Here is a 16192-nt window from a genome sequence, read left to right on the forward strand (position 1 = left end):
AATTACATTTGTAGTGAAGCAGAAAAGATAGCTCTGTCATGTAGGTCTGTGTTTCTGAGCATTCTTCTTGAATGGACAGTTATGAGAAAACACCACATATATAAAATAAACCTGTCTTTCAGTTCTTTTATATGAGTCATTTCTACTTCTGAAGCTGAAAACCACTAATTTTTCACTTGACTGAATAAAAAGCGTAACCTTCCATCATTGCAGTTACTTTCAGACAGCTTCTCAAAGGTATTGGACAAGCATATTTTCTTCACTATCAAAAGTGCTTGTTTTCTGTGTTCTTAGTCTGTTTAAAGATAGAGTGATCTCCTGAGTTTTGGACAATATTCTACATTACTATCTTCCAAGTCTAAGCGATTTTATCTTTAATGTCAAACTCTAAAAGGGGTAAAAATAATTTGAAATGTTCACGTTAGCTTCAGGGTATTTTGTGGTGGGCTGTGATTTTCAGTCACTTTCTGCAACAAAAATTAAATTACTCTCTAGAAGACAACTATTTGGGTTTCTTTTTTGGTTGTTTTGATAGTACACAGTTGTAGTAAAAGCAGCATTGTTTTGGTCCAAGAATTACAGCTACTATATATTTCACTGATGTAATTTTTCTCCCCCCAAAGCTGTTTGTTGAGTAAAGCTGTTTCTTGGCTAGTAAAGAATTGGTAAGGTTTTTACTTGTCTTTCAAACATCTGCATCCTTGATGTGTTTTAAAAGGAAGACAATCTTGAACTATTTTAATGATCTGAATTTTTCAGAAGGTGATAATGTGAAAAGAAAGGTGAACCCAGACCTAGAAGATACAGGTCTGTGAAAGAAAACTAATTATAAAGTTGATAGACACAGTTCATTACTCGTACACAAAGTGTGAATGGTTAGTTGCTTGTTCATTTCCTTGATGAGGAAATAAATATTAGTAATCTAGAGAGTGCAATGTCTTCCAACCCACTGTGGAAATGAAAGAATCCAATAGATAATCTATAGAATGATCCGGTATCTTTACAAAGTGCTTATGGAGACAGGAGAACAAGTAGTACAGAACGTTTTTACATGTTCAATATCACCACCCCCTGTGCCTATGTTAGGGTTTGGATTTGGGGGTTTCTTCTTTTCATGAGGGTTTTTTGAAGTGCTAAACAAATCATGATGCACACAGTTGGGGTGATTCAGTCTGATGTTTGAGGAAGCTTAGTGCGCTACTAAAAATGCTATGCAGACCACATAAATCTCATCACAAGTTTTATGTCTATTTTCTTTCCTGTTTTTTATTATTTAGGCAGAAGAAATGTGTCCAGGATATTCCAAATGCAATTATGTGTATTTGGCAAAGGTAACCAAGCTCTTTTGAAAATAATGATTTGTAGATTCTGGTATTCTTACAGTGGTCTGATTGGAAACAAAATGTTTTTTCTTCTCAGTGCTATAAGGATCTTGGCCAGAAAAACAATGCACTGAAGTATTGTGATTCTGCACTGTCACTTCTCTCAGTTACTAATGAGGTGGGTATTGAGAGTGATAACTTGTTCTCTTGCGACCGCTGTCTTGTCTTTGGCACCCATTACTGCACTGGCAGGAGTAACGTAATGATTCACTTTTTTCTCTGAATACAGAACCTTCCTTTTTCATCCATGTTAGGTTGGCTCTTTACAGTTGTCTGTATCAACAACTTTAAAAAAAAATCTTTGTTTGGGGAACTGTCAGGGACCTGTCTGTGTCAGAGGCTGTCAGAAATGGAATTCCGCTCTTTGTAATTCAGCTTGTTTTGTTACAACTATCATAAGCATTAGCAGTTGAATGTATCACGCTAGCTGTGCTGAAATTTTGCCCCACTCCTACTTTTTCTCAGTTGAAAGCATTCTGGGTTTTTGTCTCACCATTCCTCTGCTGTTCCTCTGGTTTGTCATTCTGGTCGAGGCCTCCAGGACAGTGTGTTAGCTATAGCAGAGATAGATGAGTTATTCAAGGTTGCCTTTGTCTTCAACCACAAGGCAGTTAAAGAGGCATAGTTCTTCCATTTGCATCTACTAGAACATAGTTTATTCTAAGACATTATTAGATTCCTTTTTAGGCCTCTTACATTATTTTTAGTATGTGGACACAAAACTTTTACAGCAATTAGAGAGATTTTAATTGATTTCGTTTCTTAAGTATAAACCAAGTCATTGCTAATAGGTTCACTCTGTCTGATCTCGTGTATAAGCAAGTTCCGTAATTACCAAACTATCACTGGAAATGTCTTACCATCCTAGAGCATGACAAGTTCAAACCTGAGCTTTGTCAGCCTAAGGGACCCCCTTTGAGCACAGCAGATGTGGTAGGGAGAGGGAGATGTGATTCCAGAGATGAATTGGCCCTATCCCATTTAATTCTTTGAAGTTAAGGAAAAAGACCATTAAATAGCTTTGTAACTTGATTGACAATAAATGCTGTGTGTGGAGCACTAACATGTTTATGTCAAGTGTTCTGCTGGGAAGAAAGACCACTGCATGCCTCACTAGCAACTGCTCTTGGGTGGCCTTTATTTTGGGGCCAAGTTATAGTATGTACCAATCATAAATTAAGCAATCGTTGCTTAAGTTCAGTGTTTCTTTAAATATGTATTCATACAGATATGATGTTAATAATCTCTAAACTCTGCTTTATTCTTTACTTACTGTTGAAATGAACCTTCAACTTGCCTATTAGAGAACACAGGAAAGACTGCTATAAATAATCCATTATTTGATACCTTACATCTTTGCATAAAAGTGGGATCAATGGTGTAAAAGGGAGAACGTACAACTGAAATGGCTTTATCTCAGCCTGCTTGTATATATCTGCAGTAGTTGTGCTTGTGAATTTTTGTTTTTTCCTGTATTCAGCTTACTACAGGCCAGCTAATCTTGCAATGAGCTCTGAAGCTATCTGGTAAAATTGCAAATGAATATATATCACAGAATGTCCCAATGGGAAGGCTGCATGTGTTTAGTGAATTGAAAGTCATTCAACATATTCATAAATACTCCATGAAAAAGTATGGGGAGAGCATAGATTGCAGCTCTGATAACAATAGCTGGACAAAATTTTGGTGACCAAAAGTAGTTGCTGAGACTCCCTCTACATGTTGGAGACAGACAGATGTATCTGGGTGCTTCATCTTGCCTCTCTGTCCCCTGATGGCAGAGAGAGACTAGATATGAAGATATGTGTAAGGTGTGTGCCTAAGACACCTGACTCTCAGACTGTTCAATTAGTGGGAAGTGAATCCTGCCTCAGAAGTCCGTTGTCAACAGGAAAAGAGGAGCTGAAGTTCAGTGTGTCCTAAGCCACCTGGAGGGGCTTAGTCCCTGGTAAAAAGAAGGCCCCATCACGTGGCTAAAGTAATAGCAGACCTCAGGGTCCCCTGGGGTGAGAGCAAGAATGTGGGAGCAAACTGAGGGGGAGCATTATTCTGACAAGCAAGGTGGTGATGAGAATAAGAATGGTAGTGGTTTGTGAACAGAAGAATGAGCCACAAATGGGCCTGGAAAATCTCTTGTCCATCTGAGGAGGACAAGATGATTTGTCTTCTTCCATTTTGGTTAATTCTTTAGATGTCACAGGTTTGTCTGCTTTGTTTTGTTTACTTGTGTTGTGGTTTGAGTTTAGAAAAAGAAGTCCGTAAAAATATGGCATTAAGGCAATAATGTGTAATTCAATTTAAAAAAAAAAAGCAGTCAGCACAAGGTAAAACCAAGTGCACGCTGAAGGGAATTATTGTAAAATAGAGATCTGGAACACATACTTCACTGATGCTGTTACCTCAAGTCCCATCTGAGTTACGATATTACATGTTGTTTTGGCTATTGTGTTAGAGAAGGACTGTTGCTGATTTTGAGGGGAAACATGTTGGAGCTGAAATTGTTCAGGGCTTGGAGCTGTACACAGGAATAACATTTAGTCAAGTTACTTGAAGGGAGAAAAGAGACTGTAACAAGACTAAAGAGGCACTGGGGAGACAGTAATAAATGGCTGCTGATAAAGTGCCTGAATTGACTACAGCCCTGTGAAAGATGAGGTTCATAGCCCGAAACAGAAAACACAAATCAGCAGCAGTCTGAGAATTTCTTTTCAGTTTGCCACAGTACAGGATCTCAGCCAGCACGGCTTCACCAGGGAAAATCCTGTATGACCAACTTAGTGGCTTTCTGTGATGGGGTAGATGCAGCAGTGGACACGAGTAAACCAATGGATGTGATCTGTCTAGACTTCTGTAAAGTCTTTGGCATGGTCCCCCACAACATCCTTCTCTCTAAATTGGAGAGAGATAGATTTGATGGGTAGACAGCACTGTGGATAAGAAACTGGTTGGGTGGTTGCATTCAAAGAGTAGTGGTCAATGGCTCAAAGTCCAGATGGAGATCTGTGACAAGTGGTGTCCGTACTGGTACCAGTGCTGTTTAATATCTTCATCAACGATAGTGACAGCGAGATCAAGTTTGCAGATGACACCAAGCTGAGTGGTGCGGTTGCCACACTGGAAGGATGGGATGTCATCCAGAGGGACCTGGACGGGCTGGAGAAGTGGGTCTGTGACAATCTCATGAGGTTCAACAGGGCCAAGTGCAAGGTCCTGCACCTGGGTCAGGGCAATCCCCATTTTCAGTAGAGGATGGGGGATGGTGTGATTGAGAGCTGCCCTGCAGGGAAGGACCTGGGGGTGCTGGTTGATGAGAAGCTCGACATGAGCTGGCAATGTGTGCTCGCAGCCCAGGCCAGTGGTGTCCTAGGCTGCATCAAAAGAAGCGTGGCCAGCAGGTCGAGGGAGGTGATTCTGCCCCTCTATTCCTCTCTTGTGAGACCTCATCTGGAGTACTGTGTCCAGTTCTGGAATCCTCAACATAAGAAGGATATGAAACTGTTTGAAAAGGTCCAGTGGGGAGCTATGAAGATGATCCGAGGGCTGGAGAACCTCCCATAGGAGGATAGGCTGAGAGAGTTGGGGTTGTTCAGCCTGGAGAAGGCTCTGAGGAGATCTTATAGCGACCTTCCAGTACCTGAAAGGGGCTACAAGAAAGCTGGAGAGGGACTATTCTTAAAGGCTTGTGGTGGAAGGACAAGGGGGAACAGATATAAACTGGAATGGGGCAGATTTAGACTAGACATTAGGAAGAATTTCTTCACCCTGAGAGTGGTGAGGCACTGGAGGAGGTTGCCCGGGGAAATTTTGAATGCCCCATCCCTGGAGGTGTTCAAGGACAGGTTGGATGGGGCCTTGGGCAGCCTGGGCTGGTGGAAGGTGTCCTTGCCCATGGCAAGGGGATTGGAACTAGATGATCTTTAAGGTCCCCTCCAACCCTAACTATTCTATGATTCTATTATCTCAGGGTTGTCAGCAGCACAGTATGTGGTCATAGTCATGTGAAACCCATCATTCCCAACTGTAACCATAGTTTCTCATGTGAGTTTTCTTTCTTCAAGCAGGGAAATTCCTTTATTGTTTTTAAGTTTTGGCTTCTACTAAGAAACATATATATGTATAAAGGCATAAAATCAAGAGCAGACTGAGAGACGAAGTTGCTGGAAAGGTGCCACATTGAGGAAATGAGTAGTATTTACTGATACAAATCATCCTGCAGCGTAAGCATGAAAAATAGTAGCATCCAGTTTCCAGTAACTTCAGTGGGAACCAGAGGCATTCGGCATCAGTAAAATGGCCCATAGCTCATTTTAATCCTCAGGTCAAATTCTCAGCTGGTCTAACTCAGGGCATTTCTTTGACACTTTGTCTAGGACTCATTTAATGTAACATTTCAAGTTAAGTGAGATGGCTTTTGTCTTGAATGTTGTATCACATCCAAATATCCCTTATGTGCATCTATTCTACCACTTAAAGAATATGCTTTTAATTCAAGGGGTAGAGGGGCCTCTAAACAGAAGTAATTCTTGTTAAAGAAAAAAAAATAATCAGATGGCCAGTTTCAACCCTGTTAAGAAACTTTAAGAGGTAACTAAAGAATTCATCAAAGAAAAGGAAGCTTCTGATTGAATGACTTCTGTAATTCATAGTACCAGTTTTTAACAAGAGATTTGGTGCAAATTGCATCTGGAAAACAAGGTTGATGTTACAGTAATATTTTAGAGACCTTTGTCTTTATCCTCTCTGCTCTAAATAAAAACTCCCAGTGAATCATGTGGCCCATCCTTGGCCATAAATACTGTAATATTGTAGAGTGGTACTTCACTGCTGGAGGTGTACGGAACATTAAATCCTCCTCTTTTTCTCTGGTTGCTGTCCAGGTGGATAACCCCAGGGTCCTGGGAAATATTTACCCCTTCAGTAAAAGAGATCCTAATGTTCAAGGCTGCTGTGAGTTATTGCGAAGTGCATAACAGCTGTTCTGTTTATCTAGTAGATGTTACATTACTCCTTCTGAGAATCATTACTTTGTAGTGCGCTCAAAGACTTGTGAGTGTGACTACATGAAGGGATGTTGAAACCAGATGTGGTGGACTACTGTGATGGGAAAAAAATACTTTTTCAAAATTAGGGAGAAAAATGTATAATAATTCAAATTTGAAAACATAAGCATTTGTCTTGCATGTTGAAAGACAAAATGTGTGTATGCGTGCTTGGTTAAATACATAGCACTTTGCATGTAAGGGGAATAAGACACTAAATCTCTTTATAATAAAGTGTATATTCAAGGCTGGAACTTGCAGAAAATTTAAGTCTCAATGTGGGATTGTGAAGTATAATAGTAAATTATTTTTTCTTGTATCTGGAGATGAGCATTAGTATGAGAGTGAACTCTGTGCTTGTAGGACCACTATGCTCACCAGAAAGCGATTAGCAGTTTAGCAGAGGAAGAGATTAAAATTTCAAGCTTCTGGTCTCTGACATTTTTAAAAATTAATCTAAAAAGCAGCAATTATGTTACAAGAAGTGTAGTCTTAGAATAGCCAAAGATAGCAAAGCAGGAAGAATGCAAAGCAAATCTGTTTGCACCAAGAGTTCCTGAAATCTTGCTTAGAATGCAGATAAAAACTTCCCTGGAAGTGAGAATCTATTTTACAAAATTATTGATGATTTAAAAAAAACCTAAAATCTTGATTTCAAAAATCATTTTCCTTCCCAGCAATTACATTTGAAGGCAATTCAGACTTGAAATTAACAGGTGAGAGAGATATAGATATTACTGAAATTGATCATTCCAGCCTTCACTTCTTACAGGTATAGAATGGCAGGAAGCAGAGACTTGTTAAAGACTCTGCCTTTGGCCTCAGTGGTATTTGAAACTCTAAAAAAACCTAAGTGGAGGAGGTGGTAAATGTAAAAATGGGTAGGAGTAATGGCTGAATGTATGCACTAGAAGGCAGCTGCTGTGTAGAAATCATGCCCATAAGATTTGCTCAAGTTTTTTCTAACATCACCATAATTGATTGCCTGGGTCATTAATTTAAATTTTTAATATTGTCTGTAAGGAGAACAGTGGAACTTACAGAAAGATGGAAGAGAGGGCAGAGTATAAACTTCAGTACTCGTCAGCTGTTCCTGTTGCAACAGAGTGTTTTTATATCTTGACTTTTCCAAAACAGATTTTCCAAGAAATGCCTACCCTAGCCACCATGGATTGGCCATATGTTGCAGACCTTGCTGGGATATTTCCAACAGATCTGCTGATTCTTTTAAAGTGAAGGGTATAGATTATGATTTGTTTCTGAAAAAACTACCCTTTGAAACTATGGGTTAACCTTATAAAAATGTTTTTGTTTTTTCATCAAACAGAACATTTTCTTTTCTTAACATCATCCATTCAGTACAAAATGTCATTGTTTTCAGAGGCTATTTTGTTCATTAGATTTTATGCACGTTTGTTCTGCAAATGCCAAGCAAAAGTCCATGGTGTTTCAATTACGAAATAATGGAAGTATTCAGATTTGTGTTCATTTTGAATAATACTGTTTGTGGAGTTAAACAAAAATTTACTAACAGCTACCACCAACCCAAAATTAAAGTATCTCTTAAATATACTTTTAAAAAATATTCCTTCATTATTGATTCTGTTTATGCTGAATATGGGTGCTTCAAGCTCAGGGAATGGGCCTTTTAAAAACTCATTATAAAAGTTATCAGATTTCAAACTCTAAAATGCTGGTAAAAATAAGACATTTGTAAAAGAGCTGCTAAAAGAATTCGAGACCTCTTGTATTTTACATTAGTCTGCACTTGAGAGAATACAGTCTATTTTTCTTTTACTGATGAGACTGATTTGCTGTCTGCGTGGTTTTGAAGTTCCTGCCAAAAGGTTTGTTTGCATTGTCTGCTTATTCTTTTTCTCCCTCCAAAGACAGTTCCAAAAAAATGATAAAGATATTTTTGTAGTATGGTAGTTTCATATATAAGGATAAACTCTCTCCTGGGAAATACTGAGCTCATATTTATGATTAAATTGACTAGTTTGTCACAAAGTATTCATTTCAACATCCTACAAAATGTAACACAGTTTTAGTACAGGTCTTAGTGTTGTAAGACTGATCAATGGGTGATTCCTGAGTGCAGAGTGTATCTCCTCCACTAGTGTGCTGGTGGTGCAGGGGAAGAGCTGGAGGTGTATTCACGGAGATGGTGGTGCACTGCAGGATTAAGAGGTTTGCAGGTGTTTTCCTTTCTTTCCACAGTGGTCAAGGGAAGTCAAACTTCCAAGAGTTTGAAATATATTGTCTTAGAGTCAATATACAGGGTGAAGGAGAGCCTCAACAGGCATCTTTCTGAAGGGGCTGTAATTGGGCATGATTGTGATCAAGCTATTTCAGTGATGACTGCACAGAAGAAGAGGCTGTAGGTCCTACCATGGTAGGAGTGACAGCTGGACAGAATGTGTACAATAGTAAAGATAGTGAGATTATAGGTGGAACTTCATCCTTTAACTTATAAAAGAATTGCTGGCAGATAAAAATCCTACGCAATTATTAATTATTCTAAGTGAAATTTTTCAACAGCAATCTTAGAACTGGCTGAACTATTCATTCGCCGTCTTCTGGGTATGGAAGGTTGTTCTCTCTATTTGGAGTAGAATCAGAATATGTTGAGTTATTGGCAGCTCCGCATTTTAAAGCTGTGCTTGCCTTGATTCTAAAAGCCTTGAGACACACGGTTCGTCCCCAGAGGAAGATAAAATGCCCTGAATTGTGACATACAGCAGTCAAGAGTAGGTTGCAAGTGGATGATTGCATTGACTTATTCAACTATGTAAGAGGAGAAAGAGCATTAAGCAAATTTACACAGATTAACACCTAGTACAGTCACATCATCTATGAAAGCCTATCGCAAAACTGAGAATGGATAGCATATGGCTTTATGCTATTTATATTGTCCACAGGAGCTATTACTTTCTAATTAATTATCCTCTCTGGGCATCTCTTCTGTTACAGCCCAGGATTTCTCCTGGAGCTGCAAAGCAATGACACAGCTGTACCCGAAATGAGGGGTGGCTCTCGGCACCTCATTGCTGTTCCTGCATATCACAGTACAGCTTTTGACTACCCTTGCAGCACAACTCATTTAATATACCATACAGCCCTGCTGACTTAAGTGAAACCCTACGGGATGCATGTCAGCTAGGGGTTTGGCGGTGGTTGCACACAGTTATGTTATAGTTGGCTGGTGTAACCATTTTGGCTGTGGTCATGGGTGCGTATCATTCTCTGTTGACAGTTGGGACTTTGTCAACAAGTGCACACATGTGCAGTGCCTGGGTTGAGTGTGTTTAGTGCATAAGGAAATAATTAGCAGAAATGGAAGGTAAAATCATTAGCTTTAGGTCTCTGCTTTGATTGCCATGTAATTTTTACATGCATCTTTATATGTGTATGTCTGTGGGTATAGATATTTATCAGTAACATTTGTCAGCAGAAATTAACTGTCAAAATGTATACTCCCTCCAGTTAAGGCAATGTCTCTTTTTTTACTCACCAGCTCTCACTTCCATCTTGTTCTTGTTTTCAGCTCGCTCTCCTCCCTCATTCAGTCCCTGGCCTCCCAGGTCTTTATTGACCTATGCATATCCTCTGTGGATGGTGAAATGTGAAAGAAAAACAACTAAATAGGAAGAGGGGAAAATACAGTCACTGACCCTGTAATCTGAATACCTTTTGTGCAGCAGTTTGCAGAACATTTTGAACTCACATTCAACTCCAAAAATGATCTGAGGCATGTTTAATAAATGTAAGCCTTGACAGTAGAAAGTCAAGGTTGAAAATGGCAGTATATTCAGTCAATGCTGAACTAAGCCTTAGGGTGAACAAATGGTACTGACAAAAATGTATTGCATTCCTCCTACAACTTGCACCTCTTCCTGTCACTGTTGCTCTGTAGAGGGAGATCAAAGACTGCCCGTCTTTTAGTAGTAGTAATAATAGTAATAAGCCACTCTATTGTTCAGTTTTAGAAAGCCACAGATCCAGGAATCAATGAGGGAGATAGTTGCCTAATACAGGATTTATGGCTTTGTCTTCCCATTAGAGTCAAACTTAGGGTATTGATGAAGTTTTCATCCTTAGAACTGGAAACCAGTGTGCTGAACAGAGCTGTGGCTTCTCTTTCATTTTAGTGTGATACACCTCTTGGTCTGGAAGGACTTTATCCAAAGGTGACATGTTAGTTCCCTTCACTGACCATTCTCTGCTTTGTTTTTAATGCCACTACTGATTTTTTTTAATGCTTTTGCCATCTGAATTCTTATTATTGACTGGAAATTGCTGGCTCAATTAACACAGTCTGCTAAGTAGTTTGCAACAATAATAATTCCTGCTTTCACTGTTGTAGTCTTGTTTAGAACTGGCAACCAAGAGATAGGATGCTTTGCACGTTTGCAGTTTCTTCTCCAGCTAGTTCTTAGAGCACTTATGGGTTTTTTCTTATTATTTTCCTGAGCCCAGAGGAAGATTCAGTACAGATTGCCCAATATTTTTGGGACTTTTGCAACTCGAAGTACTATATTTTCCAATCTAGTACTTTGCTTCTAAGGAGAGGCAAAATTACACGAAGTTGTTTGGAGAGATGTTTTTAAAATGCAGTATCTTGCAGAGTAAGTTATTCTTTCAACCCATGAAAAGCTGAGCTCCATGTAGATATGAGAAAACCTGCATCTTTATAACTTTCAGCTTAGAAAAGTGTGGGAAGAGTAGGACCAGATACAATGAAACCTTTTTCATTTTCTTAATAGCATGGGACAGTATCTGGCTTTTTACTGTTTTGTTTAATGGAGTTCAGAATAATTTTCACTTGGTACAGAGAAGTGTTTTTCCCTTGAATTCATCAGCATATTGATATGAATGTTGCATACAAAAGTTTTCATTGAAAGCCACAGGCAGCCTGTGGTGATGTGGAGTTTAGGGGTGCTGCGTTCTGTGTGACATTTCCTCCTGTTAGAGTATTTTGGCAAGAGTTTACTGTCTTTGCAGTGTATGCCTTTTTTTTTTTTTTAAAGCCTCTGATAAATTATTAAGCAGATAGTTTAGCCTGTTGTTGCCAGTGGGAGCAAGGCAGCGACTCCAAGAGAAGCATCCAGCTAATGTATTAATGCCTTAATCCAAACCAATAATATAATGTAGTTTGACATGTCTGGCATATGGTTTCTATCATCTCAATATTCTTCTCTATTCCTGCGTGACACTATAGTCAACTAACCAAAATAAAGAGAAGCAGGAATTTCTTCACCCGTAAAATGTATTTTAAAATAGCCTGCATTTTGTTCCAGCTCTTTGGTTGATTTGATAATGAAATGATCCTGAAATTCAGCAATTACTTCACTGTCTGTCTACAGTATTTTCTTTCAGAATTGCCTGTAGTGTTATCTTGGGAAGAAATGCTGGTTTCTGTCATTAGAAATACTTGCACAAAATTTGTGATGTGCAAGTACTTTCAGCTTGCACTGCTAAGCACACTTGGGTGCACGTATTGGGTGTTTGATATTTACCAGCTCGCAGGTATGAGGTGCTGACTTCAGAAATGTGGTTTAAAACCAAGGTGCGTTTTGCAAGCTGGAAGTTTAGCAGTGGCAAGTAAAGCAAGAGGACTATATCCAGGAGACATTTCAAAAAGCAAGGGTAATAATGGAGTTTTTGTACTGTATTTATACATTCATATGCGTGTACCCCTTTCTGAACAGATTATACATGGAACAGACAAAACATATGTCACTGGTTACCTGTGAAAGTCTGTGGGCTGGGTTTAGTTCAGAGCCCCATGCAAACTGTGCACTTACTTATCAGCCTAAAGGAGCCTTTCCCTTCTGTCCTAGGAGGTAAGGTATAGTGTTGGCTCTGAAAATAGCAGATTACTTTCCTCTTGCCTCCCCCATTGGCTTTACTCTGCTATGAGCCCAGTAGTGTAGGCAAAGCCCACCGACACCAGCATGGAAGATATCAAGGCTGTAGTCAGTCTATGGTGACTATTGCAGGTAGATATGGATGTATACACTGAAACCACAACCTAACCTATGTCATTAATTACATTTCCCTATGTTTTATTGTTAATTGTGTAATAAATCATTAGCAAACATCGTAGAAATATCTTTATAAAAATCCTACACAGTTGACTTGAAAGCTTATGTAAAGTGTAAAGCAAGGTGGTGCTTTATGCAAAGTACACCAGTAAAAATTATGGCCTAAATTGAAAGGCTTACAAGTCTGCTGAGAGGGCCATTTGTGGGCACATTTCTAAGTGCTTTAATAGAGCTGTAAAGGGAGACTTGCCATCTGTCTTGTTTTCACTTCAAACTTTATTTTCACAGTCACTGATAAATTAACTTACTATGCAGCCTTAGACATTCTGTGGCTGTTGTGTGTTATGTCTGTTGTTAGTAAAGAAATGTGGATAGGCACGTATCAGGCAAATAAAGGGATTTATCCTATCTAAATGGATGCATGATTATCTGTTTCTTTCAGGATAAAGAGGCCCAGAAAGACTTAGAGGCTTTACTTCTCACACTGAAGCTGTGATACTACGCACTTTTTAAACTCTTCAAGCTGTGATGAAATCGCAAAAGTAAAATGAGAATCTACAGTGATGGGGAACTGCGGGTGAACTCCAGCTAAGTCAGTGGGAAAACTGTCATTGATTTTGGTTGGCTTAGATCATGGCCTTTAAGCATCTGGCAATTATGATATGAAAATGATGCATTCATTTTGATTACTTATAATCTTTTACTGAAGTTTCCTTTTAGATTGCTGACACTGTAAGTCTGATTCTCTGAACATGAAGTCCACTGCTGGCAATGGACATACTGGGGGTTAGAAGGCAAAATGCATAAATCTTACTATTTGAAAGATTAATGAACTAGTATGTGATGCCAGCGTAGTATCGTGTGTAGCAAAAACAAACAAACAAAACGTTTCTATAGTAAATTATATTTGTATCAACTAATTTACACAGATGTGTACAGAAGAAAATCATTCATATTTATGTTTACACATTACTCTTATAAAATTAAAATCTTGTTGAAGTTAAAGAAAAAGCTGTTTCCTCCACAAAGCTGTTTTTACTTTAAACTTACTGCTGGTTTTACATGGAAATGTAAAAAAATTTATAAATTAAAGTTATATTTTATTTGTAACATCAAGTACAATATTAAAAATCAGACCAATGAAATTCAGTGTTCTGGATTAATCTATTACAGCTGTGATGCTTAATTGATTTGTTACAGGACCTCCATCAAGCTTGTGAATCCCATCTTCCTGTCTTTGAACAGTTGCCTAGCATGGTGGCATCAGTGCGTCTTCAAAGAGGCTAGTCCAGCATGTGACCATGCAGGCATTACTGTGTGATGTCTCTGAACAAAACCTGAATGTTCAGAACTGGTTCTGAATTCTTGCTGTTATATTTCTGATTTTCATTATCCCGATGGTCTTCACAAATCAAAATATGCATTTTAGTGGATTTTAGTGTTTGTTTTGAGGGACAATAGTTCCTATACCTCTCTTTTGATTCCAGAGTTCCTTTTTTTTCCACACACGACTTCAGAGAAAAGTGGAAATACCATATGAGATAAATACCATCAAATAATTCCTTCTATGGCAGACTAACTGAATTGTGAACTACAAAGGAGCTGCAAAGTTGATGTTGGTAACTGGGTTTTGGTGAAGACTGCTTTTGGCATTTTCATAGCCAGTTGCAGGAAGCAAGTTTAAATAGATTTACAAACATGGTTTGTATTTCAGGTGGTTGTTAACAATTCACTGTCACCTAAGAGGATTTAATAAGGAGGCCTTTACTTGGATCAATTTTATGATACTAAATATACATTATAAAATAGATTGGAATAGATATTCCATTTACAAGCAGTTATTGCCAATAAAGGCTGCAAGTGTATCAGAGGAATAGATTAGAACAAGAAGTTATTTAAATTAATTGCTTAAATTAGGTGACATAAGTAGGATTCACTTCACTAAGGGCAAATAGAAAGTATTGGATTGAAGTAAGTGACAGGAAGAGTCTGGAAGAGATGTGGCTACTTGTGATAATTCTGTGGGAAAGGACATGCAGATTCCACTGAGTGGCAAGCTAATCATGGGTCAGTAATGTCATGTTTTTGTGAAAAAGCAGATTTCATACTAGACTGAATAAGTAAGCATTCCCCATTAAATTTCCATGAAATAACCTTTTACTCTAATTAGGCCTGATGAAGTCTAATGAGATCTGAGCTGGAACACTATATCCAGTTTCAAACACCACACTTTGAGGAGGTTGAGGGCTAATTGGAAAAAGTCCAGCAGAGCAAGAAAAGAAAGATAAGAGCGCTAGCATCATTTTGTGTGTGAAAATTGAAAGAATTTAATTTGTTTAGTCTGTGGGAGCAATGACTAAAGGAGTATTCCCATTTGTAGAAAGTCAGAGAGGACTGAAACAAAAGAAACCCAAACCTAGTTCTCCAAATCCAGTGTTAATAGGACAAGAAGTAATTGCCTACCTCTAGGTTAAGCATCAGGAGAAAATAATCCTGATGGCAGCTTTGCAAAGCCCTGCAATACATTTCCTGCGAACGTTATAAAATTATTTACACAAGTTTTAGAGTAAAAGTTAAACAAAAAAGACTTTAAACACTGGCGATGTTTAAGGCACAGTTCATCCTCTGGTAAAGGATGGACTAGATGACTTCTTAAGTTTCCTCCTGGCCTTGCTGTCCCTGTGGAGTGCCCAGCTCCAGCCCCTTACAAGCTCTGGGCATTTCTGCTACGTTTCTGTGGTCGATGGGATTGTGTCTGCAGTCGCTGGCTCTCTATTTGGGCCCAGACTGCCTAATAAATTTGTACTGTGAAACATTCACCAGCATGTTTTGAGACTTGAATTTAAAGGTGCACATCATGGCTGCCCTCAACTATTTATTGATCACACCTGTGTTTTTAATCCACATGTTTACATATTTTTTAAATGAAATTTCTGATTTTATAAATGAAATCACTGATCATTCTTTTCGGCCTTCTGAATTAAGCCCATTTCCCTGTTTCATTTCTGCTCATTACTAGTTTATGTGTAGAATCAAAAAATAACATCTGGGAGAGAAAATGATGGTTTAAATTGTTCATTCTAAGTTGTCTTCCATAGTTCACAGAATTATTCCTCACACAGGTAAGAAACTGTTCTTTTATATAGCTAAGATATTTTGTGCTTTTTAAATGTTCTACTAGTTGGTGTACGTAAGCATTCTTAGCTTTCTTGTGTTTCCACTTTGCTGATCAGGCATCTTTTAAAATTGAAGCATGTTGCCTATATTGTTCTCTAATTGCTCCTTGGAATAAAGCTTCTACATTTAGCTCTAGGCCTAGACTGTCCGTTCTCTATGATGTATTAGCTGGAGAAACAGCAAATATAGTTCCACGGGGCCATATGTTTTCTTTTTTGTTTAAAATATCTACAAGCAGACATTCGCTTCCTTAGTTGTATCTCTGTGGAGGAGCTAGAAGTTAACTGTATTAACCCTTGTGGGTCTTTAAGCTATGTGGAGCAGATGGGGCTACAGGCTCCCTGAAGCTACTGTGCCTTGGTTGTGGCTCACTACCTCCTTCAGCTCTTCCACTGTGACATCTCTAGCTTGTTCTCTGCTCCAGTACATACACTGTAAGTTCTTGAAGGGAATTTGTAAGTTCTTGAAGGGAATTTGTCTCTTTACATGTTTGCAAAAGGTGAGTTCAGGTGGCCTTAATCTGGTGCTAGGATTCTTGTGTTTCGTT

The 16192-nt window shown here is 38.6% G+C and overlaps 1 protein-coding gene across 2 annotated transcripts in view; it reads left to right on the top strand.

Moving 5' to 3' along the window:
* Window positions 1–13672, top strand: part of RMDN2 (regulator of microtubule dynamics 2) — a 48905-nt gene extending 35233 nt beyond the window's left edge. The window contains exons 8-10 of one of the 2 annotated variants that reach the window (XM_069852484.1): window positions 1278–1331; window positions 1420–1500; window positions 12911–13672. In XM_069852484.1, the coding sequence (XP_069708585.1) occupies window positions 1278–1331; window positions 1420–1500; window positions 12911–12964 (189 nt within the window). In that variant the 3' untranslated portion in view covers window positions 12965–13672. Of the gene's footprint in view, window positions 1–1277; window positions 1332–1419; window positions 1501–10484; window positions 11241–12910 lie in introns of those variants that run through there. The other variant, XM_069852486.1, reaches the window with a different exon arrangement.
* Window positions 13673–16192: the final 2520 nt, after the last annotated feature.

This window comes from Phaenicophaeus curvirostris, chromosome 2, assembly GCF_032191515.1.
Source record: "Phaenicophaeus curvirostris isolate KB17595 chromosome 2, BPBGC_Pcur_1.0, whole genome shotgun sequence".
Taxonomy (NCBI): Eukaryota; Metazoa; Chordata; class Aves; order Cuculiformes; family Cuculidae; genus Phaenicophaeus; species Phaenicophaeus curvirostris.